This window comes from Symsagittifera roscoffensis, chromosome 1 (genome assembly GCF_963678635.1).
Source record: "Symsagittifera roscoffensis chromosome 1, txSymRosc1.1, whole genome shotgun sequence".
In the NCBI taxonomy this organism is placed as follows: domain Eukaryota; kingdom Metazoa; phylum Xenacoelomorpha; order Acoela; family Convolutidae; genus Symsagittifera; species Symsagittifera roscoffensis.
In genome coordinates this window covers 95118575-95145134 of record NC_087062.1, presented here as the reverse complement: position 1 = coordinate 95145134, position 26560 = coordinate 95118575, and the positions used below count along the sequence as shown (strand labels likewise).

General features: G+C 38.1%; 1 protein-coding gene across 1 annotated transcript; it reads right to left on the bottom strand.

Annotated features, from left to right (window-relative positions):
• Positions 1-4365: 4365 nt before the first annotated feature.
• On the bottom strand, positions 4366-9772 carry LOC134853071 (desmoplakin-like). Its single transcript, XM_063869006.1, has 9 exons — positions 8510-9772; positions 7746-8088; positions 6909-7051; positions 6471-6534; positions 6119-6398; positions 5863-5911; positions 5556-5795; positions 5285-5350; positions 4366-4552 (listed from the first exon to the last, which is right to left on the bottom strand). The coding sequence occupies exons 1-9, from the start codon at positions 9665-9667 to the stop codon at positions 4466-4468; spliced, it is 2430 nt and encodes an 809-aa protein (XP_063725076.1). The 5' UTR covers positions 9668-9772; the 3' UTR covers positions 4366-4465.
• Positions 9773-26560: the final 16788 nt, after the last annotated feature.

The following is a 26560-nucleotide window of genomic DNA, read 5'->3' as shown; positions in this document are numbered from 1 at the left end:
TTTGATACGGCCGACAGAACGGAGAATATTAATTAGCGCCAAGACAAGAGAGGTTAAAAGGTCGCAATCCAGCTATTTTACTAATCTTTTTGATTAGTTGAAGAAATTCTCCTTTTTGGGAGTGATTACTTATGCAAAAACCATACCAACTGCAGACCATTTCAGTTGGACTTGTTTTTGCTGCAACTGAATGAGAAAAACGTTTCACTGGCTGTGAAAAACTGCAGCCAGTACAAAAAAATCTGAGGTAAGCAATAAATGGTTTTCCAGAAAGTGTAAAATTGCCGAAAAAATTAACGGTGGTGAAAACATTTTCATCATCTGGGCTTTGATTACGAATGCTGTTAATGACACGTTTCGGTATCCAAAATCCGCCGGATTATCGCCGTTGGCGAAAAAGTCTCTCAACAAATATGTTCAAAATGGGATGTTTTAAAATCCGATTGGCGACAAATACGGGAAGTTCTTTTAGAGATGTATCGCTGAAGCACCTTGCTATCTCATCAGAAAAATGTTCAATTTTGATAAATAGAGGGTTTTAGATATCGAAGACAAAATGCAAGAAGATAGCCCGGTGAATCCCATTTGGATTCGGCATTGGCTTTGTGGGCGCAAACCTCGGTCTTTTCAATCACAAAACAAACATGAATCCCGTTAGTTTCTGTAGCGTGAGCACAAAAAAAACGCAAGCGCGCGGAGCCTTTTTTGAGTTGAGTCGTCAACTATCTGTAAGTTTACCAATAGAAAATTTGAATGACCATGCGAGACCTCATAATATCCCATTGTCGGTAAACCAGAATGCCACTCGACAAAACGAGAAGAAAATCTTCAGTTATGGATAGTCCTACTGCTGAACCCTTCAAGTTGTCTCACTATTGACCAAATATCTACAAGAAGTTAAGTACAAGGGGCCAAGAATGCAATTGGTCGATCACGTACGATAACAAACTTGACGTGACAGGGTATGTACGCTCACGATTGACACCGCAAATTGCAATTAAAGACATCCTCTTGTTGTCCTATTTTCAGGACTTTACTAGAGATAGATAACGTTTAGGGGATTGATAGATTTTTTCAATTAATCAAGCAATGACCCAGCCGCAGAGTTCAAAATGTTTCAGCTAGCTCAGAAACAAAACCCAAGAACTCTGCTTCTTTATTAAATCCTAGTTATAGTAATACAACCATATCTTATTCAGCTGGGCCTTCTTTTCGGGGCTCTCGAAGGAATCAAATAGTCATTCATGTTAAACTTGTGCTCCACAGCAGATACCGTTATCGAATAAACTGTCTGGTTATTTTTTGCTGTGTAAAGATAGAGAAAAATAAGTGCATTGTCATTATTAGTGGATGCCGAAAATATGCCGCGTGTACTGGAACACTTCTTTTTTTGATTTGGTAGTTTCCCACCTCCAAAAACTGAAGAGATAGCTGATCACACGGCAGGACACCAACTTGCAGAAACACCAAAAAAGACAGGTTAATCGGACCGACCGACCGCCAAACCAAGATAAAGAACTACAGCTCGGAAAAGTATACCCCGTTTTGATGCACAGATTATTTCAGTAAAAAGACCTTTTCTGCCGATTTTGATTGTTCGTTTTCTGAAACCAGAAGTGCCTAAATTATTAGTTCAATCGGGATTATCCTTGTATAATAATTTCAGATAGAAATTACAATTTTTCCCATTGCAATAAAAAGTATCTGGAGATTATATTACCTCTTGTTGCAAAATATTTATCACCAATCTTCCATTTTGAGAGAGAGAGAATGTTTTGAGAGAGAGAATTTTGTAGTATCTTTCAAAACTACAACTATAACCCTTCAAAATTGCTTTTTCTTTCAAAATGTTTTTGTCCCAGCTTGGGTTATCTACTGCAAAGTTGGACACGCGGAGCATGAAAACTTTATGGAATTGGAACACAAAGAAGTTTTCATAGTTCGAGTAATAACTTTTTCTAGCGTAAACCTTACCAGTATTAAGCATTGCAAATTGTTTCCTTTTTAACATTCAGCTGTTGGCAAGCTTTTCGTCTTACCTAGTTTTGAAGGTGTGCAGAAAGCTTTTTTGGCCTCTAACTTTTTATTTTTGGCGCTTGTACGGATTTTTTTTTCAATTCTTTCGAAAATATTTTTACACTTAAATTTATCCGTCCTCTATGTTTAACAATGATAAATAATTCTTGACAACACACATCAAAGAACTTTTTTTTGCTTTCAATTAATTTTTGTTTTCACTTGAGACTTAGTTATTTGCTGGGGCGGATCTAGGATTTTCTCGAGAGGGGGGGGGGGGGGAAGGGTGTTCGAATTTTCAAAAACATTTCAAAAGTTTTGACGACCTATTTTTTTAGGTCGACCAAATTGATTTTCCGAAAAAAAGACCCTGTTTTGGCCAAATTTTCTGCGCCGCAGGAATTTTTTTGAAAAAACAGGTCAAAAAAGCCGTTTTTGGGCATTTTTTGGAAAATTTTGACAATAAAATCGCGTTTTTTTGGCGCGCACTCCCCCTCAAAACTGGTATCTATTGGCATTATCGGATAAAGTGTCTGGTTATTGTTGCTGTGTAAAGATAGAGAAAAATTAGTGCATGTCGCTATTAGTGGATGTCGAAAATATGCCGAGTGTACTGGAACACTTCTTTTTTTGATTTGGTAGTTTCCCACCTCCAAAAACTGAAGAGATAGCTGATCACACGGCAGGACACCAACTCACAGAAACACCAAAAAAGACAGGTTAATCGGACCGACCGACGGCCAAACCAAGATAAAGAACAACAGCTCGGAAAAGTATACCTAGTTTTGATGCACAGATTATTTCAGTAAAATGACCTTTTCTGCCGATTTTGATTGTTCTTTTTTTCTGAAACCAGCAGTGCCTAAATTATTAAAAGTTCAATAAAGATTTTCCTTTTGTAACAATTTCAGATAGAAATTACGATTTTTCTCATTGCATTAAAAAGTATCTGGAGATTATATTACCTCTTGTTGCAAAATATTTATCACCAATCTTCCATTTTGCAGTGTTTTGGGAGAGAGAGAAATTTGTAAAATCTTTCAAAACTACGATAATAACTCTTCAAATTTGCTTTTTCTTTCAAAATGTTTTTGTCCCAGCTTGGGTTATCTCTGGCAAATTTGGACACGCGGAGCATGAAAACTTTATGGAATTGGAACACAAAGAAATTTTCATAGTTCGAAAAATGCCTTTTCTAGCGTAAACCTTACCATTATTAAGCATTGCAATTTGTTTCCCTTTTAACATTCAGCGGTTGGCGAGCTTTTCATCTTACCTAGTTTTGCAGGTTGTGCAGAAAGCTTCTTTGGCCTCTAACTTTTTCTTTTTGCCGCTTGTACGGATTTTTTTTTAAATTCTTTCGAAAATATTTTTACACTTAAAATTATCCGCCCTCTATGTTTAACAATGATAAATAATTCCTGACAACACACATCAAAGAACTTTTTTTTTGCTTTCACTTAAGTTTTGTTTTCACTTGAGACTTAGTTATTTGCTGGGGCGGATCTAGGACTTTCTCGAGGGGGGGAGGGGGGCTTTTTTTCAAAAAATTTTCGAAAATTTTGATGACCTATTTTTTTTAGGTCGACCAAATTGATTTTCCGAAAAAAAAGACCCTGTTTTGGCCAAATTTTCTGCGCTGCATGCAACTTTTTCAAAAAACAGGTCAAAAAAGCCGTGTTTGGGCTTTTTTTGGAAAATTTTGACAAAAAAATTGCGTTTTTTGGAGCGCACTCCCCCTCAAAGTTGATATCTCTGGGCGCCTAAGGCGCCTTTAGAAAAATTTTAGGGTCGGTCGGCCATAAATGGATTTCTTAAAAAGTACCAAAGGGGGGACCCCTTCGGTTGGCAGGGGGTCGAATCCCTGAGGGGGGCTTCCGCCCTTCCCTAAATCCGCCCCTGGTTATTTGTTCTGCGGAAAAACTTGAATGAGCTCGAATATTTACATCATCCATAACATGATTAATTGTCCTAATACTTTTTGAACTAAACTCATTCTCGTGCTTAGCTTGAGTTTTCGATATTTGAACCATAGAAAGCAGAAGACAAAAATTTTAATTTATCGAAACATAAGTGAGCATTAGTAAGCTTGGCAATGTTTGGCTTACAGCTATTTCGTCATCATTCAATAGCGTATTTTATCATCATCTAATACTTAAAAATTTGGCTGAGAAATTATTGCTCCGACCAATTTTAACATTTAACGGTTAGTTTTAGCCATCAGATGCTTTTAACTGTTAATTTTAGCATAAGACTTTTTGACGATAAAAAAATTTGACAACATCTAAGCACAGAAATGCTCAATTACGATAGTTTTGGGAAAAGTTTTGACCTTGAGTTTTTGACTTAAAGAACAGTCAAAACCGCTTTCAATTTTCTTTTCTAAAACTATGGTCGGAGCATTCTGTAAATAGTTACACAGTAAATAGTGACCTTGTCTTTATAGAATTTATCGCTGTTTCTCCAATTTGCGGAGTAGCTTCGTGATAAATTTCAGTTCTGGTTCCAACTCTTCAACCTTTTCAGCCCACTCCCGCTGAAAAGAAAAAGAGTATAAATTGACCTTTAAAAATTTCATTTCGATACAAAAAAATAATAATGTATTTTGCGCCAGATTTAGCTCTTTGGGCTGAGCAACCAATTAAGTAGCTAACTTAAAAACCGAATTAAAATTAAGAGCAGATAACACAATGTGTTTAAACGTGCACAATGAATTAAAATCAAAATACTGATTAATACTTTGTTATCCTGAACATTCAAGGAGCTTTCTATTTTCTTCTCAATTTCATCAGCTGGAAATGAGAAACAAGTTTCAAGTCAGGCGGTAAAAATGGTCCATCCAACCAAAATCAAAACAAATTAGTATTTTAAACTCATTCAACAGTTATGCAGTTCCTTATCAGCTGAAAACAGAGTGTTTCACTTTAAACTTTCGAAAAGATTGCGAGACTCGAATTGAAATGTTGGACCAGTTAACACCGAGCTCCTCAAACTAATCAAGTCAAGATTTGACATCCAAAAAATTGGATGAAAACTGCTTAGCGCTACATGTTATGTGCTCGATTTTAATTGGCTCATATTTCCAAATTTAGCAAACATTTTAACACCGATCTCCTAAACAGCTTCAGGCGTCGACTGATATTAACTTAATGTTTCTGGGATCTACTATTGACACCAGACCTGAAAATTGGCTAAAGTTGACCCGAAATTTCGTTTTCTTCCAACTATTGCGTTTTAAACTCTTAGAAAATTAAGTAATCTCACTTACCCTCTCTCGTTTGTTTTGGGGGGTAAGATGTCCTCCCGGGGGCAAATGCTGCAGCTTATTTCGCAGCTGAAACAAAAAAATAATACTCTAGCAAATTTTGACAAGTCTCCAGGTGTTTTTTTTTCGTCAATTTTGTTCTCGCAAAATTTTAAGAGCTTTTTGCTACTATTATTTGTTGTGATTATAATAGTAACCTCAATTTAACTTTTTTGTGATAAAGTTAGGTTAAAACTTGCCCTTAAATCATCATTTTTATCGAATAAAATCTAACCGTCTGCAGTTTAACTTGTATGTCTTGGTGTAGTTGTTTCAGTTCCGCCAACGACAGGTGTGAATACTTCATCAGATCTGTCGGGACTCCTCCGCCCATACCACTGTTTCCTCCCACCATCATTTGGACAGGGGGAGGAGGGGTTTGGAGAATGGGGGTGTGTGGTGAGGCGACGCTTTGGTACTTTGCAAGCTCCATGCTTAGCTGATGCACTCGGGCATTGGCCAAATTCAATTGCTCCTAAAAATAAAAACGATATTGACTGTGAAAATTTTGAAATAAAAGTTTCAAAAATAAAATTTCATACTTGATTTCTCGTCAGCATTGCTATTTGCTCGTCTTTCTCCCGCAGAATTCTAAAAACTCGTCAACCAATTTAAAAATTAATCAAAATTTTATTATATATTATTTAAAAAAAAACTTCAATAGAAATCCGTTGCCGAGAGAACGACGCCAATTTTATCTCGCTAAAAACGTCTGTCAACTTCCGAAGTTTTTTCAAATTCTTCACTGTTTTTTGGCAAATTTTTAAATTTTAAAAATTTGTAACATTAGCAACTAACTGTTGTGTCATTTGAGGGCTGTCTTTTTGACTTTGCAGCTGCTGCAATTCTGACTCGTAATATTCCTCCAGATCCGCCAACTGCTTCTCGTGTTTTTTCCTTAGCCGCTCTTCCTTCGTCTTACCCTCATTCAAATGTCCCAATTCGTCGTCGATGCTGCCGCATGGCGTCTTTGTCGACTCATCGCCCGGAAAGTGAAAGTCCGAATCAAAATCAGCAATGTTGCTGGGTTCCTCTTGCAGTCGTTGTTTTTGTTCGAGGCTTGGCATCAGTTCGTTAACTAGGCAAACACTCGGATAGTCAGACTTCAGAGGGAATAGTATGAAAAGAAATTTATCGTTTCAGATGTTACCTTTTGGCTTCTGATTGGAGGCTAGATTTATCCCGCTTTTGTTTTTGGCACTTGGAAGGGGTTGCTGAAAAAAGAAACACTGCAAAAAACCGCTCAAATTAAAAAGGAACTAGGAAAAGCAGTTGTAGTCCTCAAACCAATTGATAAATAATTAATAGTTATCGCAATGCACAATCAAGTTTGACTAAATTGTCTTCTGAGATTTTCTAAATCACTAAAAGACTATTTTTTGTCATTTCTGAGCAGTAGAATTTTTTCTGCATTGAAATTTTAGATGATATCTAATTGAAGGACGCCCGCAAATTGAATGAAATTTGATATCATTGAAACTAATGGCTGGTCTCTTACTACTTTTACCCCTTATATTTTCACCTCACAGGAGTTCTACCCCTTGCAACTTAAAGATGAAGTCGCTTGATTCAAATTGTGTGTACTTACAAACTGTGTGTTTGACCTCTGTTCTTTCTCTGGTAATCCCTTGTACTTTCGGGGCCCCTTAATCTGGGAGTACCAGCCGTCAACCCCTTCGCTGTCTCGAGTCACTTCGCCTTCGTTCTCAAATGTCTCCGTATGTTCTCCATCTAAAAGGAAATTTTTTCGTGTCAACTTTTTGGATTCTTATGATTAAATTGTTTGAAGAAGTTTTTGGGCACTTTTTGCCACCCCCCCCCCCGTGCCCCCCCCCCTAAATCCGCCCCTGATATATATATATTCATATATTTTTGGTATTCATATCCAGTTTGTAAACCTTTTTAAACATCCTAAGATATTGATGGAGCATTTATGTTCGGCCTTGAAGGCCAATCTTCAGGTGACTTCACGGCACCAGAGTAGTTGCAAATAACAAAAGATAATACGTCACTTAGTGTTGCGATGTTAAGCTTGATTTTTTTCTCGATTTTTCACGTGTATTTTTGTATAGTTTAAGCAATTTTCCAGAACTTTATTTGCAATTCCTAAGCGAAATAGTTGAAATAGCGTGATCTATCGGACATTTTTTGTGAATATCTTATGGAATTTTCGTTAAGTTGAAATGTCATACCGAAATTTCAACCAAATCAGTGTACCAGGGCAGCTGGGAATATAAATTTGGTTGACCTAAATAAAGTCTAGTCTAACGAAGCTTATAAATCAACCCCTCTCGCTCAAAAAAAACGCTCTCCAACTGAAATGGTCAGACTCTTTTTTTAAAAATTTTTTGACGAATAAATGTCAAAAAAAGTTCTACAATCTACACAACTGTTTCTCAAATCCGTAAAAGTGTCACGTGATTACCTTCTTTCGTGGCATCGAAGTGAACCCTGGATGCTTTTTTCTTCCTCTCCTCTTCCTCCTCCTTCTGTTTCTCGCGTTCAGCCGCCGCAACCCTCTCCCCCTCCCGTTCTTTCTCTATCCTCTCGACTTCTCCCCTCAATCTCTCCCTCTCCCGCTCACTCTCCTCTTTCTTAGCCCGCTCTTCTCCCAATTGTCGTTCGCTGGCTGCTCTGTCATTTTTCACACTTTCCCGAACGGTTTCGAGTTCCCCTGCCAACCGTGAAAGATGTTCCCGGAGGGAGAGGTTCTCGTCGCCTAGATTGTTCACAAGGTGTTCCAGCTCCGAAATGCGATGTTTATGCTCCTGAAATTGAACACAAATCGATTGTTTAACTTCCTGATGAAAAAGATTTGAAGATTTTTTTCAGTAACAAACTAATCGGTAAAAACGATTTTTTATTATTTTCGAAAAAGGGAGCATAATTAGAAAAATTAAAATTCTCGGTTTTTTTTACTTAGGTCAGACCCAAAACATAAGGACAGCTCTGTTCAAGTGAAACCTCCATAATTTTTTTTACTGTCCTCGAGATGATTTTTGTTCAACTATCAACTTAATTTAACCCATCGTTGTTCTCATTTTCATGTAACTAAACCTGAAAAAAAAACTTCATATTTCTATTTCAAGACTAGAATAGTTTGTTTAAAAATTGAAATTTGATCTCAAAATTTGTTTTGGAGAAAAAATTTCTTAGAATCCAAAATACTCTAAATGATCGCACACTAACCTTGTCACAGTTCAACTTCATAGATTCCAATTTCAGCTCAAAGTCACTTCTGATCGCTTCAACTTCCCTTTCATTCTCCTCCCCCCTCCCCTCTGCCAGCCTCTGGTTTTCTTCTCTCAGCCTCCTCTCGAGTTTTTCCAGGTCCTCCACCGTCGCTTCAAGGTTGCTGTTCCTATTTTCTAGCTCGGCTATTTTATTATCCAGACGTGCGATTTCTCGTATATTTAAATCGGTTTGAACTAGTAAGTTTTGATACTCGACATTGTCTTTTTCAGTGGCCGTGTTTTGTGACTTCCGAGGTGTCGGAGGCAATTTAAGAGCGTTTCTTTTGATTTGGGACGGAATTTTAAAATCCGGTTGGTCAAAAAACTGCTCGAGATGTCGTTTTTTGTTATATCCTGAATTTGTTTCGTTGGGCCAGCTTAGAATGTTTTTACCCTGATCGAAATCTTGCATCATTTGATCAATTTCGTCAACCAAACCACAATAAACATCAACCGTTTTGTTACTCTGAACTTTACCTGGATCATTTTTGAATTCATCTTTTGGCTGACTCTTAAGTGATCTATCAATGGACGAAAAGTGCTCGTAATTGTGTTCATAAGAATCCGAAGGCGACTTATTATTCACCGTCTCGAAGTTGGGATCTTTCTGGCTTGATACGTCGACGCGTAGAGGTCTCAGCGGTTCGGACTCTTTCTGAGATTCACAGTCTTCGAGTGCGTCAAAATTTTCATCATTTTCGTCGCGTTCGTCGATTGTTTCAGGCCAAAATGATAAGTTTTCGAATCTCGTTGGAATTTGCAGTGGCAGTTGACGGCCCATTTGGGACATGATGTTTTCACTTTCAGAGAATCCTGGACTTTTCTCAGTTTCATGTGGATAACTCGTCATTCTTAGACCTCTTGGGTTAAAGTTAAATGACGCGCTTAGATGAAAATCTTCATGACTATGCTCAGTGGAGTTCAAGGGCAACGCGAGGGTACTCGGCTGCAAAGCGCCAAATGGCAGCCTTGTTCCAAAATTAGGCTGGCTTTCATTCCTCTGGTTGTTTCTGAGGAGTCCATACTTCCCCAAAATACCTCTGATTTCGTTTTCAATAGCAGTAGAGGAGTTTTGGTAGGTTGGACTCAATGCACCGTAAGCAAACTGAGACATAATTAAAGCTAATTTTTGAAAAACTTGTCAATTATCTTGCTTTTCAATGCTTAACTGCAGCTAAAAACGCAAAAACACGCAGAGCAAACTAATATACAGTATAAGTAGTAGCATTTAATCTGTTCAAAATTGATCAAAGTACATGCAGACAGATTTTGAATATAAATTTAACCATAAATATGTTCGCAATGTGGTCAATGCTCTTGTTGTTTTAATAAATAAGCTGTAAAAATGTTATACCAGATATTTGAATTTTTTACCACCTGATGTCAACTATCAGTAACTATTTGAACAAAATATTAATGTTTCAACAGTTTTTGAAAAATGGCTCCGTTTAGGGTACCTAGTAACGATTGTTCCCTGTGGCGTGAGCAGAAATTTTTCTAGGGGGGAAGGGGGTGGTTTTTTGAAAAGTTTTGAAAACTTTGCCAAAATTTTAGGCCCTTTTGCGCATTTTTTGGAAATTTATGTGTTTTTGGGCACTTTTTGGAAATTTTTGACCAAAAAACTGCGTTTTTTTTGGCGCGCGCTCCCTCTTCAAAATAAGTCATTTTGGCGCTAAAGGCGCCCATAGAAAAATTTTGAGGTTGTTCAGCGAAAATCGGATGTCATAAAGTTATAGCAAAGAGGGGACCCTTTGGAAAAATTTGGCAACCAGAATTGAGGGAAGGCGGTTCCCCCCCCCCCCCCTCTTCAACACGCTACTGAGCCTCCCTTTATGAAGAAATGAATCAACGGGTAAGTCATATGAGAATTCTCTACTTAGTAACGAATCTCCCACCTTTAGCAAAAATTTTGGCCGATCAACTCAAAAATTCTAATAAAGAGCTCAACTTATCAATTTGAGCTCAGGTTGTCAATAGGTTTCAGATGGTATAAGAAATTTCCGTCACAAACGAATAATTTTATAGCCAATATTAGTCTGAACAAAAAGTTACCGCGCAAGCATTTTTACTCAGTCAGTTTTTCCTGTATAAGCATAATCCATTTCTCTTATTTCCCCACATTCCAGACTGAGTTATTTTGATGAGGAAAGCTTTTTTTGCTACTCAAGACGTTGTTTTTTTGTGTCTAGAATTTGCACGTGATATCACTATTGTAGCCGTAGACGGTCAAGCTGTCGTAGGCCTGAAGCTAGAGGTCAAGTGAGAGCTCGTCCTTACACACTATCATTTACATGGCAGGGGATTGGAGTGAACGCCTTACCACTATTCTAAGTGCCCACAAGTAAGTATTATGCTTTTTGTTTCGTGGTATATATTTTTTTTGGGACAATTAACTTGTTTAATTCAGTTTGGAAAAATTCTGAGCGAGCGTTGAGCATAAGAGATGATTAGTTAAACATTCCCTAAAAATAGTGTAACCCCTTTGACAACATTGGCAATTTTCTAAGCCTGAAAACTTAACAAAAAAAGATTGCAGCAAAACAAGGAATAGCAGGTACTAAGCTTTCAGGTTTTTCTGTATCTGATAGACAAAGTCTGTAGTTTTTCAACTTTATCTTTTTCCGATATTTTAATGCATAAAAGTAGTGCTTGAAAAACTTCAACTGTATTTTAAGAAAGAACTAGCGTATAAGCTTTTATAATATGAGCTTACGGCATCTATAACCAGTCGAGATAGAAGCATTCTAGAAAAATTCAAAACATTGTTTTCTTTCAGACCAATTTTTGCTGAATAAAATCAAACCCAATCAAACCAAACGAGATGGTGTGAGAAAAAATTTAGTGCTTCAATGCTTTTTCTTCCGTTTTGACTTGTACTTTTTTGACATGACGCTCGCGATCAACGTTTGCGTTCCAAGGTTCAAGTTAACTTTTTTCAAAACGCTGCTGAAAAGCTATTTTTCATTTCTTTTTTCGAGCTTCTGCATGCTAGTCTGCATATGAAACCCACAAAGGCTTTTCTTCAAAAGTTCAAAAAAAACCTTCCTGATAAAACACTGTGAGAATGCAGACTGTGCAAAACCCTGATTAAATGTTCAAGTAATATGATACACCGTATAACGTGGTTTTCATTTATTATTTGCTTGACAAAAAAATTGTTTTCATTTTAGCGTACGAACTGTTAATTCCTTGGATATCTACGAGTAATACAATCTATACTCGAATTATTAGAAAAGTCCCTTGTGTACTTTTTTTAAGCGCAGTTTTTGCTTCTCAAGGTTCTTAGAAACTCACAAAGGTTTTTTTGTTGTGTTTACGTTGACTTTCAAAAAGCGTTTTATTCTCTTTTTTTTTCATAATTGTGTTTCTATTCTATCACCAATCTGCCTAACTCAATCACTAAATTTTCTCCAGGTATTTTCAGCTGATGGTCTGAAATAACTGTTCAGTGACATCTGCTCAATAAACCTCGGTGATTTATATATTCGGTCTGGTGCTGAGTCATAAAAAAAGGTCTCGGTTGTCATGCAGATAAAACAAAATTGATTTAACAATAATTTTTTCACCATTTGTTTTTCAACGGATCAAAACTCAATTTGTTTTTTTAAGCTAGAGATTAGTTTATAGCTGGAGTTTTCAAATGTTTTGCTTATTAAATCAGCTGAGAAAAAAAATAGTAATTTAAAATGAACCCTGTTATTTCTCTATATGATAAAAACCGTTTGCTGATTGCACCAGCTGAGAAAAAAGGTTACAAAAAACGACTAAATCAAATAATTGACTTTAAAAAATGCAGTGTATTGTATCGCGTTTCACTTCCAGAAACAATTTCCGGCTTTGATGAAGTTGAACACTTCCAGAACGATGCTGCAACCCGAAGAAATTCCAAAAAATCCGAAAAATTGTTTCTTCGAACACGGTAGACATCAATTAAATTTACTCAACTATTTTGCCACTTCCGAAGTTTTTGTCAAAATTAAATTTTGATGCAGCAACAAAAACCTTCAAAAAAGCACAATACTATTTTGTTTATCCTGTATAAGTATTCTGTAGAACAAAATCAAATCCGATAGTTATAAGATGAATTCGAATTTCAATTTTACAAAGATTTTTTAGCTCATTTGTGGGTTGCTGGTGCAATGTTCTACTCTCGCTATCAATTATTGCCTTTTTAAGATTTATTGGCCTTTTTAGAACGTTGCTATTCCTTTTTGCTATGACAAGTGGTTAACTACTAATTACAAATTAGTTGAGCTTTTTTTAGCTGATGGCCTGAATTAACTGTTTAGAGACAACTGCTAAAGAAACCTCGGTGATTTATATGTTCGGTCTGGTGCTGAGTCAAAAAAAACTGTCTCGGTTGTCATCCAGATAAAACAAAATTGACTTAACAATGTTTTTTTCACTATTTGTTTTCAACGGATCAAAAATTTGTTCAGCTAAAAAATTTGATAAGTAATTGCACACTAATAACAATCACAATTTGTTTTGGTAAAGATAGAGATTAGTTTCTAGCTCGAGTTTTCAAATGTTTTGCTGATTAAATCAGCTGAGAAAATTGTAGTAAAATAAATTGAACCCTGTTATTTCTCGGTATGATAATAAAACCTTTGCTGATTGCACCAGCTGAGAAAAAAGGTTACAAAAAAAACCCAAAAATTTTTTTGAGTCAAACTTTCTGAATAAAATCAAACGCGACTAAATCAAAGAAATGATTTTAAAAATTACAGTGTTTTGCATCTTGTTTCACTTCCAGAAACAATTTCCGGCTTTTTGATGAAGTTAAACACTTCCAGAACGATGCTGCAACCTTAAGAAAGTCCGATAAATCCGAAAAATTGTTTCTTCAAACACGGTAGTCATTAATTAAATTTAATCAACTATGTTGACATTTACAAAAAATTTGACAAAATCAAAAATTGATGCAGCAACAAAACCTTCAAAAAACACAATAGTGTTTTGTTTGTCGTGTTTAAATTTTTGAAGCAGAAATTCAAAGCTGATAGTGATAAGTTGAGTTCAAATTGCAATTTAACAAGCATTTGCTAGCTCATTTGTCGGGTGCTGGTGGAATGTCCTACTCTCACGATCATTTATTGATTTTTAAGATTTAGTGGCCCTTTTAAAGCGTTGATATGGCTTTTTGATGTTAAAAGTAGTTAAATACTAAATATAAAATAGTTGAGTTTTGCGGCTGATCAAAAATGTTTGATTTTTTGATGCTACCAGAAAGCAGCCGTTTATAGAAAAAACTAAATGTTTTTTTTTTGATCAACGGTTAAGTATTTTTTTCGCCGATAAAATCAAAAATGTAGCTTTTAATATACTTGATTTGCTTTTGATTAGGTTAACTTTATAACCCAAAATGTTATACCCCTATTCAGTTTTATTTTCCTCCTTCGCTGCCCCAATAATCTCAGAGTCTAAACTTTTCTAGATATCTTGCGAAAAAGTACATCATTTTTTCAAGATTGGCATTCCATTTGCAAGGGTATGATGTTTGCTGTTTTTTGTATACTCAGTGATTTTTTTAAGTTTGTGCTAATATCTAGCAGATAATCAATTAAGCGGATAAAGCTGCTGATCGTAAGGCGCAAGAAAATAAAAGCAACTTGCACGCAGCACGCAAAATCAATGTTTTCAAAATGTTTGTATATACATCGTTTTCATTTTTGTAAAAAAAAGAGTCAGTTAGGCATAATTTAAAAAAACTAGGTTTTTCTTAGCAAGCTATTCATGCTTCGAAACTTTTAAGTATTTCAAATTTATACCGCGAATCTGTATGCTTAAAGTTCGTTTTCTAAGCCTGGTGGTTGCTGGCTGTTTTTAGTTGATTCGTTTCAAACCGAAATAAAAATCCGTTAAAGCAAAATTTTGGACAAAGAGTGCGCAAGTACCGTATAGCCTTGCAGCTGAATCGAGTTCATCGTTATTTTAGAGTTCCGGACTTTTTTTGTAAAAAGATTGTAGAACATTCCAGACTTTCGAATATTCGATGGTTGCTCTAAATTTTATATATTAAATGAAACTCCAAATGTGCAATGGACGCAATGTTTAACTGAACACAATGCTTAAGAAATATTAGGAGACAATGTTTAAAAGGCTATCGAGCGTAACGTTTAAGAATCATTCAGAGCAACCAGCCTTCAAGGCTAGACAGTACCTGCCTAATTTTGTCCAAAAGTTCATTTAACTTCTGTCTGGAACTGGGACTGTCAAAAGTTGAGCCGGGAACGAATCTTTTAAAAACAGCAACCTCCAATTGCTACCAAAGAACCTTTTTGCAAACCGATTCAGTCTATGAAAGAAATGGAAAAAACTTTGCTTAGAACAACTTGAACTTTTCGCGAACCAATTCAGTCTATAAAAAAACCTGTAATAACTCAAAATTTCCTTAGTTTGAAAGTGCGCTTAGAAGAACAAACTTTTCATGAAATGATTCCGTCTATGAAATAACTTGAGAACATTCAAAGTTTCATAGATTTAAAAGCTTGCTTAGAAAAACTTTATTTTTTTTCACAAACTGATTCGGTTCATGAAATATTTCGAGTTATTTCAAAGTTTCTAGCCTTAGAGGCTTGCTTAGAAAAACTTCATTGTTTCGCGAACTGATTCAATCTAGGAAATATCTTGAAATGTTTCAATATTTCATAGCTTTAAACCTTGCGGAGAAAAGTTTAAACTTCTTGCGAACCGATTCAGTCTATGAAATAATTGCAAACATTTCATCGTTTCTTAGCTTGAAAAGCTTGCTTAAAAAACTGAAAATTTCGCAAAACGATTTGGTCCAACAAATAACTTGAAATCTTTCAAAAATTCATAGCTTTAAAAGCTTGCTCATGAAAACTTGCTCAAGAAAATATTCGAAAGTCGAGAACATCCCAGACTTTCGAATAATCGATGGTTGCTCTAAATTTTATATATTAAATGAAACACCAAATGTGCCATGGACGCAATGTTTAACTGAACACAATGCTTAAGAAATATTAGGAGACAATGTTTAAAAGGCTATCGAGCGTAACGTTTAAGAATCATTCAGAGCAACCAGTCTTCAAGGCTAGACAGTATCTGCCTAATTTTGTCCAAAATTTCATTTAATTTCTGTCTGGAACTGGGACTGTGAAAAGTTGAGCCGGGAACGAATTTCAAGTTATTTGTTGGACCAAATCGTTTTGCGAAATGTTCAGTTTTCTAAGCAAGCTTTTTAAGCTAAGAAACGATGAAATAATTGCAATTATTTCATAGACTGAATAGGTTTGCAAGAAGTTTAAATTTTTCTCAGCAAGGTTTAAAGCTATGAAATATTGAAACATTTCAAGATATTTCCTAGATTGAATAAGTTTGCGAAACATTGAAGTTTTTCTAAGCAAGCCTCTAAGGCTAGAAACTTTGAAATAATTCGAGTTATTTCATGAACCGAATCAGTTTGTGAAAAAAAAATAAAGTTTTCTACGCAAGCTATTCAAGCTATGAAATTTTGTGAACTTTTTCTTTTAGTAGACCAAATCAGTTCCCGAAAAAATTGTTTTTCTAAGCAAGCTTTTAAACTATAAAACTTTGAAATATTTCAAGTTGTTTCTGGGAGCCTGACCCCATTTGTTCGCAAAAAATTTCAATTTTTCTTAGCAAGCTTTTAAAATTATGAAACTTTGAATCATTACAAGTTAATTCTTGGACCGAATCGGATCGCAAAAAACTTCAAGTTTTCTAAGCAAGCTGTTCAATAAATAAAACTTTGATTAATTGCAAGTGATTTCGTGGACTAACTCTGATCGCAAAAATTTAAAGTTTTTCTAAGCAAGCTTTTAAATATATGAAACTTTGAATGTTCTCAAGTTATTTCATAAACGGAATCATTTCATGAAAAGTTTGTTCTTCTAAGCACACTTTCAAACAAGGGAAATTTTGAGTTATTACAAGTTTTTTTTTATAGACTGAATTGGTTCGCGAAAAGTTCAAGTTGTTCTAAGCAAAGCTATTTACATTGATTTCATAGACTGAATCGGTTCGCAAAAAGATTCTTTGGTAGCAACTGGAGGTTGCTAATTTTAACAGATTCGTTCCCGGCTCAACTTTTCACAGTCCCAGTTCCAGACAGAAATTAAATGAAATTTTGGACAAAATTAGGCAGGTAATGTCTAGCCTTGAAGGCTGGTTGCTCTGAATGATTCTTAAACGTTACGCTCGATAGCCTTTTAAACATTGTCTCCTAATATTTCTTAAGCATTGTGTTCAGTTAAACATTGCGTCCATGGCACATTTGGAGTTTCATTTAACATATAAAATTGAGAGCAACCATCGAATATTCGAAAGTCTGGGATGGTCTAGACTTTCGAATATTTTCATTAGCAAGTTTTCATGAGCAAGCTTTTAAAGCTATGAATTTTTGAAAGATTTCAAGTTATTTGTTGGACCAAATCGGTTTGCGAAACTTTTCAGTTTTTTAAGCAAGCTTTTCAAGCTAAGAAACGATGAAATAATTTGCAATTATTTCATAGACTGAATCGGTTCGCAAGAAGTTTAAATTTTTCTCAGCAAGGTTTAAAGCTATGAAATATTGAAACATTTCAAGATATTTCCTAGATTGAATCATTTCGCGAAACAAGGAAGTTTTTCTAAGCAAGCATCTAAGGCTAGAAACTTTGAAATAACTCGAGTTATTTCATGAACCGAATCGGTTTGTGAAAAAAAAATAAAGTTTTCTACGCAAGCTATTCAAGCTATGAAATTTTGTGAACTTTTTCTTTTAGTAGACCAAATAAGTTCCCCAAAAAATTTGTTTTTCTAAGCAAGCTTTTAAACTATAAAACTTTGAAATATTTCAAGTTGTTTCTCGGACCGTATCGTTTCATGAAAAGTTTGCACTTAAACCGAAAATTACCCTAGGCGCGATGGGTGCTAAACCTCTCGAGAGAAATCCGTAGAACCTGTTTCCAAGCTCTGGTCAAGCAACAACGTTTCCTCAAAACAATGGGGACTCGCTTAATCATTTTTTACACTTATCTCCTAAAGTATAAAAAACGGATTTTAACGATACCCGTTTGACCAAGCAGAATACCTCTATGGTCCCTTTCTCACTGCTGTGCTGCTTTGATCACGATACTAGTAGTCCTTTCCCAGTCGCGTGTCCTCTGTCTCTCAGGTCCCAGTCCTGAGAATCACTTTCCCACTTGCCTGAGGCTGCAAGGCTATCTCAAAACCCTTTCAACGCCCCATACTCGGGCACTTGTTTAAGGTTGCTGAAATGATCGAGACGATCGGTCTCATTGATAAGAGTATGCGTATACTTTTTTGGTTAGTATAAAGGTTTGATCCACCTAATCTGAAAACCAAAGCCACTGTCCTTTTTAAATTTTTCTATTTTTGTTCCTATTCGTTTTTTTTTCGTTTTTTGTCTTTAATTCGTTTTTTGTCCAGTGGCCCCCATTATTCGGTTAGCTAGGCCTCGTTTCGGAAAGTGCAGCGGAATTCTTCTCGAGTTTTCTTAAAAAGCTATCACTGTACAACCAGAAGGTGGGCACGTTCCCGTTGAACCGTACCACCGGTACTCTAGAATGGGCATGTAGCCCGGAGCTGTTTCAAGTGGGTTTGATCCCGTAGTCTTGGTGTCGTGAAAACACCCAGGGGCGCCATAAAATTACTAAGTAACAGTCGCCTACTTAAGTCACATATGAGGTTAAGAAAAATAGGCCCTATAACCATTGGCTCAAGAGTAAGGGACACTATCTCTTGTGTTTTTCTACCTCAAGCGGTCGGAGACAAATCGTTTCATTTTCGACATGGGTTGCAAACCGTGTTACAGCTTGAAGGCTACTATCAAAATATCGCCCCCACTCTAGAAATAAGAACGCCGCTATGCTTAGGTCTCAAAATACCCAACACACACGAACGACGTTAAAAACAGGGTCAGAACCTTACGTATACCGTTATTTTTATTGGACAGTGGACCTTTGATCCATATCAGATGGATCAACCTAAAACCTCTCCCTAACTCAACATAACAATATAAAACACGCTCAAGAAATTTAATTAGGGTACTTACATACCGACATGATCTCTAGAATTGAGTAACTAAATTGTAAAACAACTCTAGAATTGATTTGGTAATTATGTTTGACTCAGGAAGTTTTAAATAAGTAAGATCAGCTCAAGAAAGAAGTTTTCTATTTGGACCATTGGGCAGCTTCAGCTGTCCACCTTTCCACTCAAGGTTCAGTCAGATACAATTGATCGTGTTTCTCTCTCTCTTCCTGCAATTTTGTCTTCCTATCAGGAACAAGATAGCTCGACTCTCGTCGTATAATTCCAATAAAATTGCGAATAGCAATTTTACTCTAGTATATTTCTGCAACTTTCCCGCGATGATTAATAGATTGTTCTGATTGTTATTTTCTCGTATTTTCAGTTGTCGCGAGAATGTTGTGGCTCAATTCGAACTTTTCAAAAATTACTTCTCCTAAAAATCCAGATCAAAATTCAGCTCAAGGTCAAACTTCCAATTATGACCGACTGGCACACCTATCACTATCATCAAAATTACAGTTAGTGATATCAATGATTTTATGTATCAGAACGACTTACTTTTTTAAAAATAGTTTTTAATTTAGTTCATAGCCAGGAAAAAAGGTTTCGTTTGTTAAGTTTTATTCTTTAGTTAATTTTACAAGTAACAGTATATGCTTGATAAAGGGGTTTGATATTTTGTTCGGATATAAATTAATCTCATGTTCTTTGGAGCCGTTATCAGAATAAAAAATTTGTGAGTTGATCCAGGCTTTTCCGAGGATAAAACCGCACAAACTCCTCGCGCTGTGCTGTCTTTCAGCTACAGAGACCACGGAAAATAGGTTGGAAAAATCTGATCTGCGGCAAAATGTGACATTCGACCAGAATGGATCAAAATGCAGATTCGGCATATTCGAGTTTTTAGCAGCGAACCTTCCGAATTGACGGTTTTAAGCAATTAACAACGTTATTGGGACGATTAGAAAAACGGTGAAGGTCAAGATATTCTGGTATTTTGAAATTTTAAAAATTCGAAGTATGACGTCATATTTCTGAGAAACGTCAGAAACGGCCATTTTGGCAGAAAACTGGAAGAAAAACGCAACAACGATAGTGACGATAGCGATAACAACGAAAATTGTGATTGAGAAACAACAACAGATTGCAGGAATAGCAGAGACCATTCCGAGTTGCAACTATTGTGTCGCTACAATAGTTGCTAGGCCGTTGCAAACAACGGTGAAGGGTGGAAAATCAGCCTTCCGGAAGGAGAATAAGGGCCTTATTTCCCCGGATTCAGGAATCCGGAGGGGTCTCGGGACTGGAACTTTTACTAACTTATATAAACTTTTACCTTCCCTATTATGTCCTGAGTTGAATTTAATTAACATCTGAATTCATTCTACTTAGATGAGAAGCTAGGAGTTGGGGGAAAGGGTTGATCCATCTTCGATGGAGATGATGATTTTTATCTACTGAACAAAAACAATAATAATTCAATAAGTAGTAGTAGCCCTGATTTTAGGAGTGACCTCGTGGTCTGGGGATACTGAGACCCAGCCATGAGCTCACTATTTCTGCATGTAATCTAGTTAATTTGAGTGTTTTGAGTGAAAAAAAATTTCAGTGAAAAACAACAAAAACAGACCGGTTTTTTGGGGTCAAAATAGCGATATTTTGATCCCCCCACAAGTCGCGATTTTTGAGATATCGATAATTTTTGAAACGGAAAAAAGCGCTAAAGTAGTGTGTTACATCGTAATTGCACTACTATAATAGATAAAACCGGTTAAGTTTAGTTCGGAAGTGGTTGGAACTATTTTGGAACCAAAAACCGAATTTTCGTGATTTTTGAGAAACCGAAACACTAAAAATTCAGAAAATTTTTTGAAATTTTTGAGTTACAACAGTAAAAATAGTTGTACGGACAACGTCCACTAGTGATTCTACAAGTTTCAAAACCCGCTACCTGAAAGCCCTCCGGGTTGCAGAGAAATCGAATTTAAAGTGTTTGATTTGGTGGATTCATCAATCCGGAGGGGTCTAGGTAGCATAGTTTTTCAAAACATTTTTCAACTAAAGCGTTTTAGATCGGGTCTTTTGCATTGAATTAGAAGAGTATAGGCCTTCTGAGCTCGGATCAATAATTTTAGGTCGAAAAGAACAGAATTGCGGAAAAAGTTAGGCGGAACCTATAAGAGAGAAATTTCTTGACTTTAGAAAAAAGACGTTTTGGTTAATAACTTTGGAACTACTGGGCATATCCAGTTGATCTTGGTACCAATAGATCAGAAATTAGCTGAGCTTACTGATAGGGCCAAAAGTTTTTCGAAAAAGTGAGCGTGAAATTTTTTTGAGATTGTTTTTAGCAAACTCACCAATTTGGGAGGGTAGACCCTTCACGTTTTTTTAGGAAAGCCCTTACACCCCTACCAAAACGTAATAGCGGTTGAATAAAGTAACTTTAGGCTGTTCTAGACGAAAAGGGAAGGCTAAAGGCACAAGAAAACCTTAATCGAGCCGAAGTTAGGCTATCAATAAGACCCTTCACCGTCAGCGTGAATTGTCAAATAAGAGGCTTAACTTCAATCCGGAAGGGTCTAGGAAAGGATCACATACCCTTCCTAGTTAATTGAAAAAGCAAAATAGCATCGGAGAACGTATCCGGAGGGGTATAGGTTAAAAGAAAGAAATCTCCGAAAAGCTACTTTTACAAAACAAGAGGGCTCCCAATCCGGAGGGGTCCAAAATCTTTTTTTTTCTCTCAAATTCGGAGGGGTCCCAATCCGGAGGGGTCTTGTTTTCACAAAACCGGAGGGGTCCCAATCCGGAGGGGTCTTATATTTACTAACTCAGAGGGGTCCCAATCCGGAGGGGTCTAAATTTTGCTAGTCCGGAAGGGTCCTATTTTTGCCAATCCGGAGGGGTATTATTTTATTAAAGGACTTAGGTAAACAGAAGAAAGAGTACAGTGAGAGGTATAAGGTTATCAGCAGACAGGCTAGGAATCAGTGACTGCACTGGTAACTTGCCTTTCAATAAAAACCAGACCGAAACAAAATAAGTCCGAACTCGGATATTCGCGACACCAAGCCTAAATTAAAAAGAGCGCAATTCATTGGTGTGGATTGAAACCCAATACGTTTTTGTGAAAAGTGACTGCCCTGAGGATCTTAGTAGGTCTAGCTCGGGCAGTCCGAAGGCAGATAGGACTCGGTGGGTGCAATAGACGCCCACTTGAGAAAAATACTGCCTTCAAGTTTTGTCTGTTTGGTGCAGTACCAAGCAGGGAAAGCTCTTTCTTTATAAAACAAGTTCGACTATTGTACTGCGACCGACTAAAAGTACAAGACACATACGTTTTTCATAAGATTATTCTTATTTTGTTATATCTGGTTTTAAATCAACAATTTGTGCTTAATTGGGTAGTGAATACACTATCTTTTAAATTGACTGATATCATCATACTGTGCTACTTCTCAAATCTTACGACTAATACTCGATTATTGTGAATAAGTTGTGAATACGCTGTTACGTGATAACATACAAGGATTCGTCGTCACTATTTAACAGAAATTTTTAGAATTTATTGTATTGTGGTATTTTTTATCGATAGTCAAACTAGAAGGTCACCAGCAATCGAATTGAGTGTATAGGCATTAAGAAGTGATAAATTGAAAATGAGTCTAGACAAGTCAAGAATACCTAAACGAGGTAATAGCTCTAGGAAATTCATACTCAAAAAGCAAAGAAGAGCAATGACCGACCCTTTTGTGGATCGGATCAAACGAGCCCGGACCGACGAAGGGGAGACGGTTTCAGGCAGAATGGTTGAAACAAGGAGTCAGAAGACCTCAGAAGAGAGAAAAGAAATGTTAGAAATGGAGGTCAATATGGACCAGGCCCTGAATGACAACGAGTAAGTACATGGATCGGAAAGGAGAGGCAGAAGGCTGGCGAGTGAATCTACTCCGGTAGAACAGAGCCATGATTTTGCCACTTCCACCGGGACATTGGATCGAGAGGAGATGTCGGAACTGTCCGACACTTCAACTGAAATAGTGGCAACTAGGAGATCTCCAACAGACAACACCATGATGGCAGGCGGGACTGAGAAACAAACAACGTCCTCATTGTTCTCAGAAAGAATGAGGAACACCTTAGGAAACATCTTTCCATTCACCATGGGAGTGGGCACAGGAAATGAAGCTGAATCCCAGGAGGAGGAGGAGGAGGAGGACGAAGAAGAGCAAGTGGATTTTGGATCTCAAGTCAGCCTCAATAGTTCGACCCCGGAGAATGAGGCATACGTCGAAAGAGAGACTGGAACCATGGACAAATTTGGTGTGGTGAGAACGATAAGCAAAGAGGTAAACACACCAGGCCAGTCGAGAGGCTTCGCGATTATGACAAATTCAGAGCCGCAAACTGGGGAGAGCAGAACCAAAGGGCTAGGCAACGCATTGGCGGATCCCGAAGTGGATAATGAAAAGACGTCGAGGCAGAGAGTCAAGGCCCGAACCTCGACCAGCACGAAGCTACCTGGGACCGACAGGGTTACACCACCACTAGTGACGCCACTCGTGGATAACGGGGCAGCACTAGAAGAAGCCTTGAACAACATAGTGGGCAATATAGGAGAACAAAATGAACAGATGTCCATAAGAATGAGTGAACTAGAGAGAGCAGTTCACATTGAAAGGGAAAGTCTGCGGGAAGAAATAAACCGCAATAGACAAGAAGTTGGTAAGAGCGAAAAACGCTTGAAAGAAAGAACGGACGAGCACATAGCGAAGAACTTGTCGAGAATGACAAGAGAAGCGGAACAGAGAGTGTTACGCTTAAGAGACGACATGGAGAAATTAAGAATTCAGCAAGAGCAGTCTCTTGGGACTCTTGACACAAAGATAGACGCGATGATGGAGAGGCGAACTCAGGCTATCATGGATAGGTTGGACGGGCTACTAGGCAGCAGGAGTGGACCGAAAGAAGGGGAACCGAACTCGGGAGGTCCCGACAGGAGCCGAAGGTGAACTTCAATGACTATCAAAGGAGGAGGACATATGGATCCACTAGAGGTAAGTGCAGTTCATCAGGCTATGCCACAAGGGATAATAGAACATGGGGCCCGAACAGTAGAGCAAGTTCATCGGGGAACAGACAGACCTCTAACGAACGACCAACGCAAGGCACGCATGCGACTGGGAGAAGTGATTCCGGTAACAGGAGACATGCGAGCCCAGGGAGGAGTCATGTGGGCCAAGGGGGAAACACTCACGGCGATTCGGATTGCAGGGATGCACCGAATACAGAGCCTTCGACAAGATGTGATGAAACTCAAGCGGGGCACTCGAGAGATGCTACGGCAATGGCCACAGCCTTTGAACCCCTAAACAGGTCTTTAGAGACATTCCTTACAAGGTTATCCAGAACCAATGAACGCAGTGAGACGTCCAGAAGAGTCTTTAAGAAACCAAGATGCTATAAAGACGAATCTGATGGCTGTATTAGTACCTGGATAGAGGTAATGAAACTGCATTTCGAGGAAGAGGACTTGTCGGAAAGACAGGAATGCAGTGCGCTCACCAGTAACTTGGAAGGGACAGCCCTGAACTGTGTCATGGCCAAGAAGCAATATCAGCGTGACACAGCTGAGAAAATCTTCGAAATCTTGTTAAACCGTTTCGGATCAGGGCTGCAGGGGCACCAAGCGATGATGCGCTTCGAGAAACGGAGGCAACGAGAGGATGAAACGATAGACAAGTTTCTGGATGACTTAGAAATGCTGAGAAGACGCAGCCAACCGGATGAGTCAAACCGAAGGATGAACCTGGCAGTAGCCTCAAAATTCATCGATGGTGTGAAGAATGATGAACTTCGGACAATGCTGGCAACGCATTACACACCACTATCAACCAATGCGCCAACACCAGAAGAGTTGAGGCTCAAGTCAAAGGAATATCTTTTATTGAAACCTCCTTCGAGATCTGGTTATTATAAGAACAATTATGGCAATTTTAACAATGGGCCAGCAAACCAAGGGAACAACTGGTAGAAACCGAGGGATGATATGGACAAGAGACGCTCTTGTGCCAATTGCAGTTCAACGGACCATCATGTGTCAGCATGCCCAACTTACAAACAAGGCATGAAAGCAATAGGCTTTAGCCTCGAGGACGAAGATTCGTCAGAATTGGACCATGAGGATTTCATGAGAGGAGTGATTGCGAAATTCGGCCCGAGGTGTTTCTTTTGCAACTTGGAAGGTCATTTTAAATCAGATTGTCCGCAATTCTGGGATGCAGTGGCAGACATCAAGCATCCAAGGCATGAAGAAGCTTTGTCAGGAGTGAAAGCCAGCAAGGCTCGCCTGTTGAGTGAAGCGGAGGCACGCAGAAAAGACAAACCTTAAGAGCTGGCGACGAAGAAAATGCAAGCGGTAACAGAAGAGACAAGTGAACTGGAACCAGTGACTGCGGCCGATGACTTCAAGATTGATTATAGGGCAGCCGCAAGGGATGCTCTAAATAGAGTGCAGCAGGAACTGGCGACGAAAGAGATCGAACAAAAAGTGAAACTCGAACTGGAGAATGAGAAACTACAGGAGCAACTGAATACATTCGAAGCAACGGAGGTCGAGGAGACTAAAGCACCAAGCAGTTTGAGCATGAAACTTAATGTGATCTCCGGTCAGAGGTTCGGCATGGTGCCACAAGGAAGCAAGATACAGTCGATAATCTCAGTGGCTGGACATCAGGTAATCAGAACTCTGAGTGAACCATCCGAGTTCACTTTGATGCATTTGGACACATATGCAGATTATCTGAGGCAGGTGGAGCCACGCATTGAGTCGAGAGCTGTGCGAGCACTACTAACAACGGGTGGCCCTCGCATGATGAAACTTCATGGACGCTACCTGGAGGTCTATGGGCCGTATCAAGTGATGCTGAACGTGGATGGGATCAGTATCTACACTAGGACTCATGTAACAACAGACAGTGACCAGATGGGGCAGATCTAATTGGGTGAAGAGGAACTCAAAGTCCGCAGGATCGGCCATGACGCCATGATGGAACAAGATGCAGTACACATTGGGTATGAAGCAGATCTGACCGCACATCTGCTCGACACCAACGGAACGAAAATCGGAGTCACAGGGCTTCTGGACACAGGAGCGGTAGTGAGTGTGATGCCAATAAAAACTTGGGAAAGAATGGGCTTCGCGAGGGAAGATCTAATTCCAACGAATCTCCGACTGGCCGCCGCCAATCGAGTAGCGATCTACGTAGCCGGAAGAACACCAATAAGGGTCCTCCACATGGGAGGACGGGATCTTTGGATGAGCTTCCTGGTGGTAGAAAATTTGGACGACGCCGATTAATTCATCTTGGGCAGAGATTTTGTCAGGAATTTGACGTGATGATTGAATTGAACAACGGTCTGATACGGATTAGAAACCCGGACCGGAAGTATGTTAAGAAACCAATTAATAGGATAAAAACAGACGAAAACAAGGTGCCAATTTTTTTAGATAGAACAGTAAAACTACAGCCAGGACAAGCTGTGGTGGCAATTTTTAGAATGAGAAAATTGAATTCGTTAAGTGATAGTAAACAGGTTTGCTTAGTACCGAATCCAAATAGTCAGAGTTCGGTGGTTTTAGGCCGGAGCTTCTCGGTAACGCAAAACGGACTGTGTGTCAGTGTGTTATTGAACACACTGGACACCACGGTTTCAATCCAGCGTGGAAAGAAGCTTGGTTACGCTTTGCCGATGAGGACCGACTATGAGGAGACACAAAACTTGAAGAAACATAGTGTGAAAGACTGTCCTTATCATGCCAACAAAGATAAAATTTTAAAGAGGATTAATGAATTTAAATCTATTCATAAATTGTTTTCAGTGAAATCCGAAACAGACGACGGCTTATCGAGCTGCTTGAATTTTCCGGAACGCCCCTCGTCATACGAACTAGAATCTGATAAACCGGTTTTGCCAGAGA

What these genes read in the sequence shown, in the direction of transcription:
- LOC134853071 (XM_063869006.1), bottom strand. Translation starts at nt 9,667, where the DNA reads ATGTCTCAGTTTGCTTACGGTGCATTGAGTCCAACCTACCAAAACTCC. An exon ending in AGAGGTCAAACACACAGTTT is followed by an intron (nt 6,535 to 6,908) that starts GTAAGTACACAC and finishes TTCTTTTTTCAG; the next exon opens with CAACCCCTTCCAAGTGCCAA. An exon ending in CTCCAATCAGAAGCCAAAAG is followed by an intron (nt 6,399 to 6,470) that starts GTAACATCTGAA and finishes GTGTTTGCCTAG; the next exon opens with TTAACGAACTGATGCCAAGC.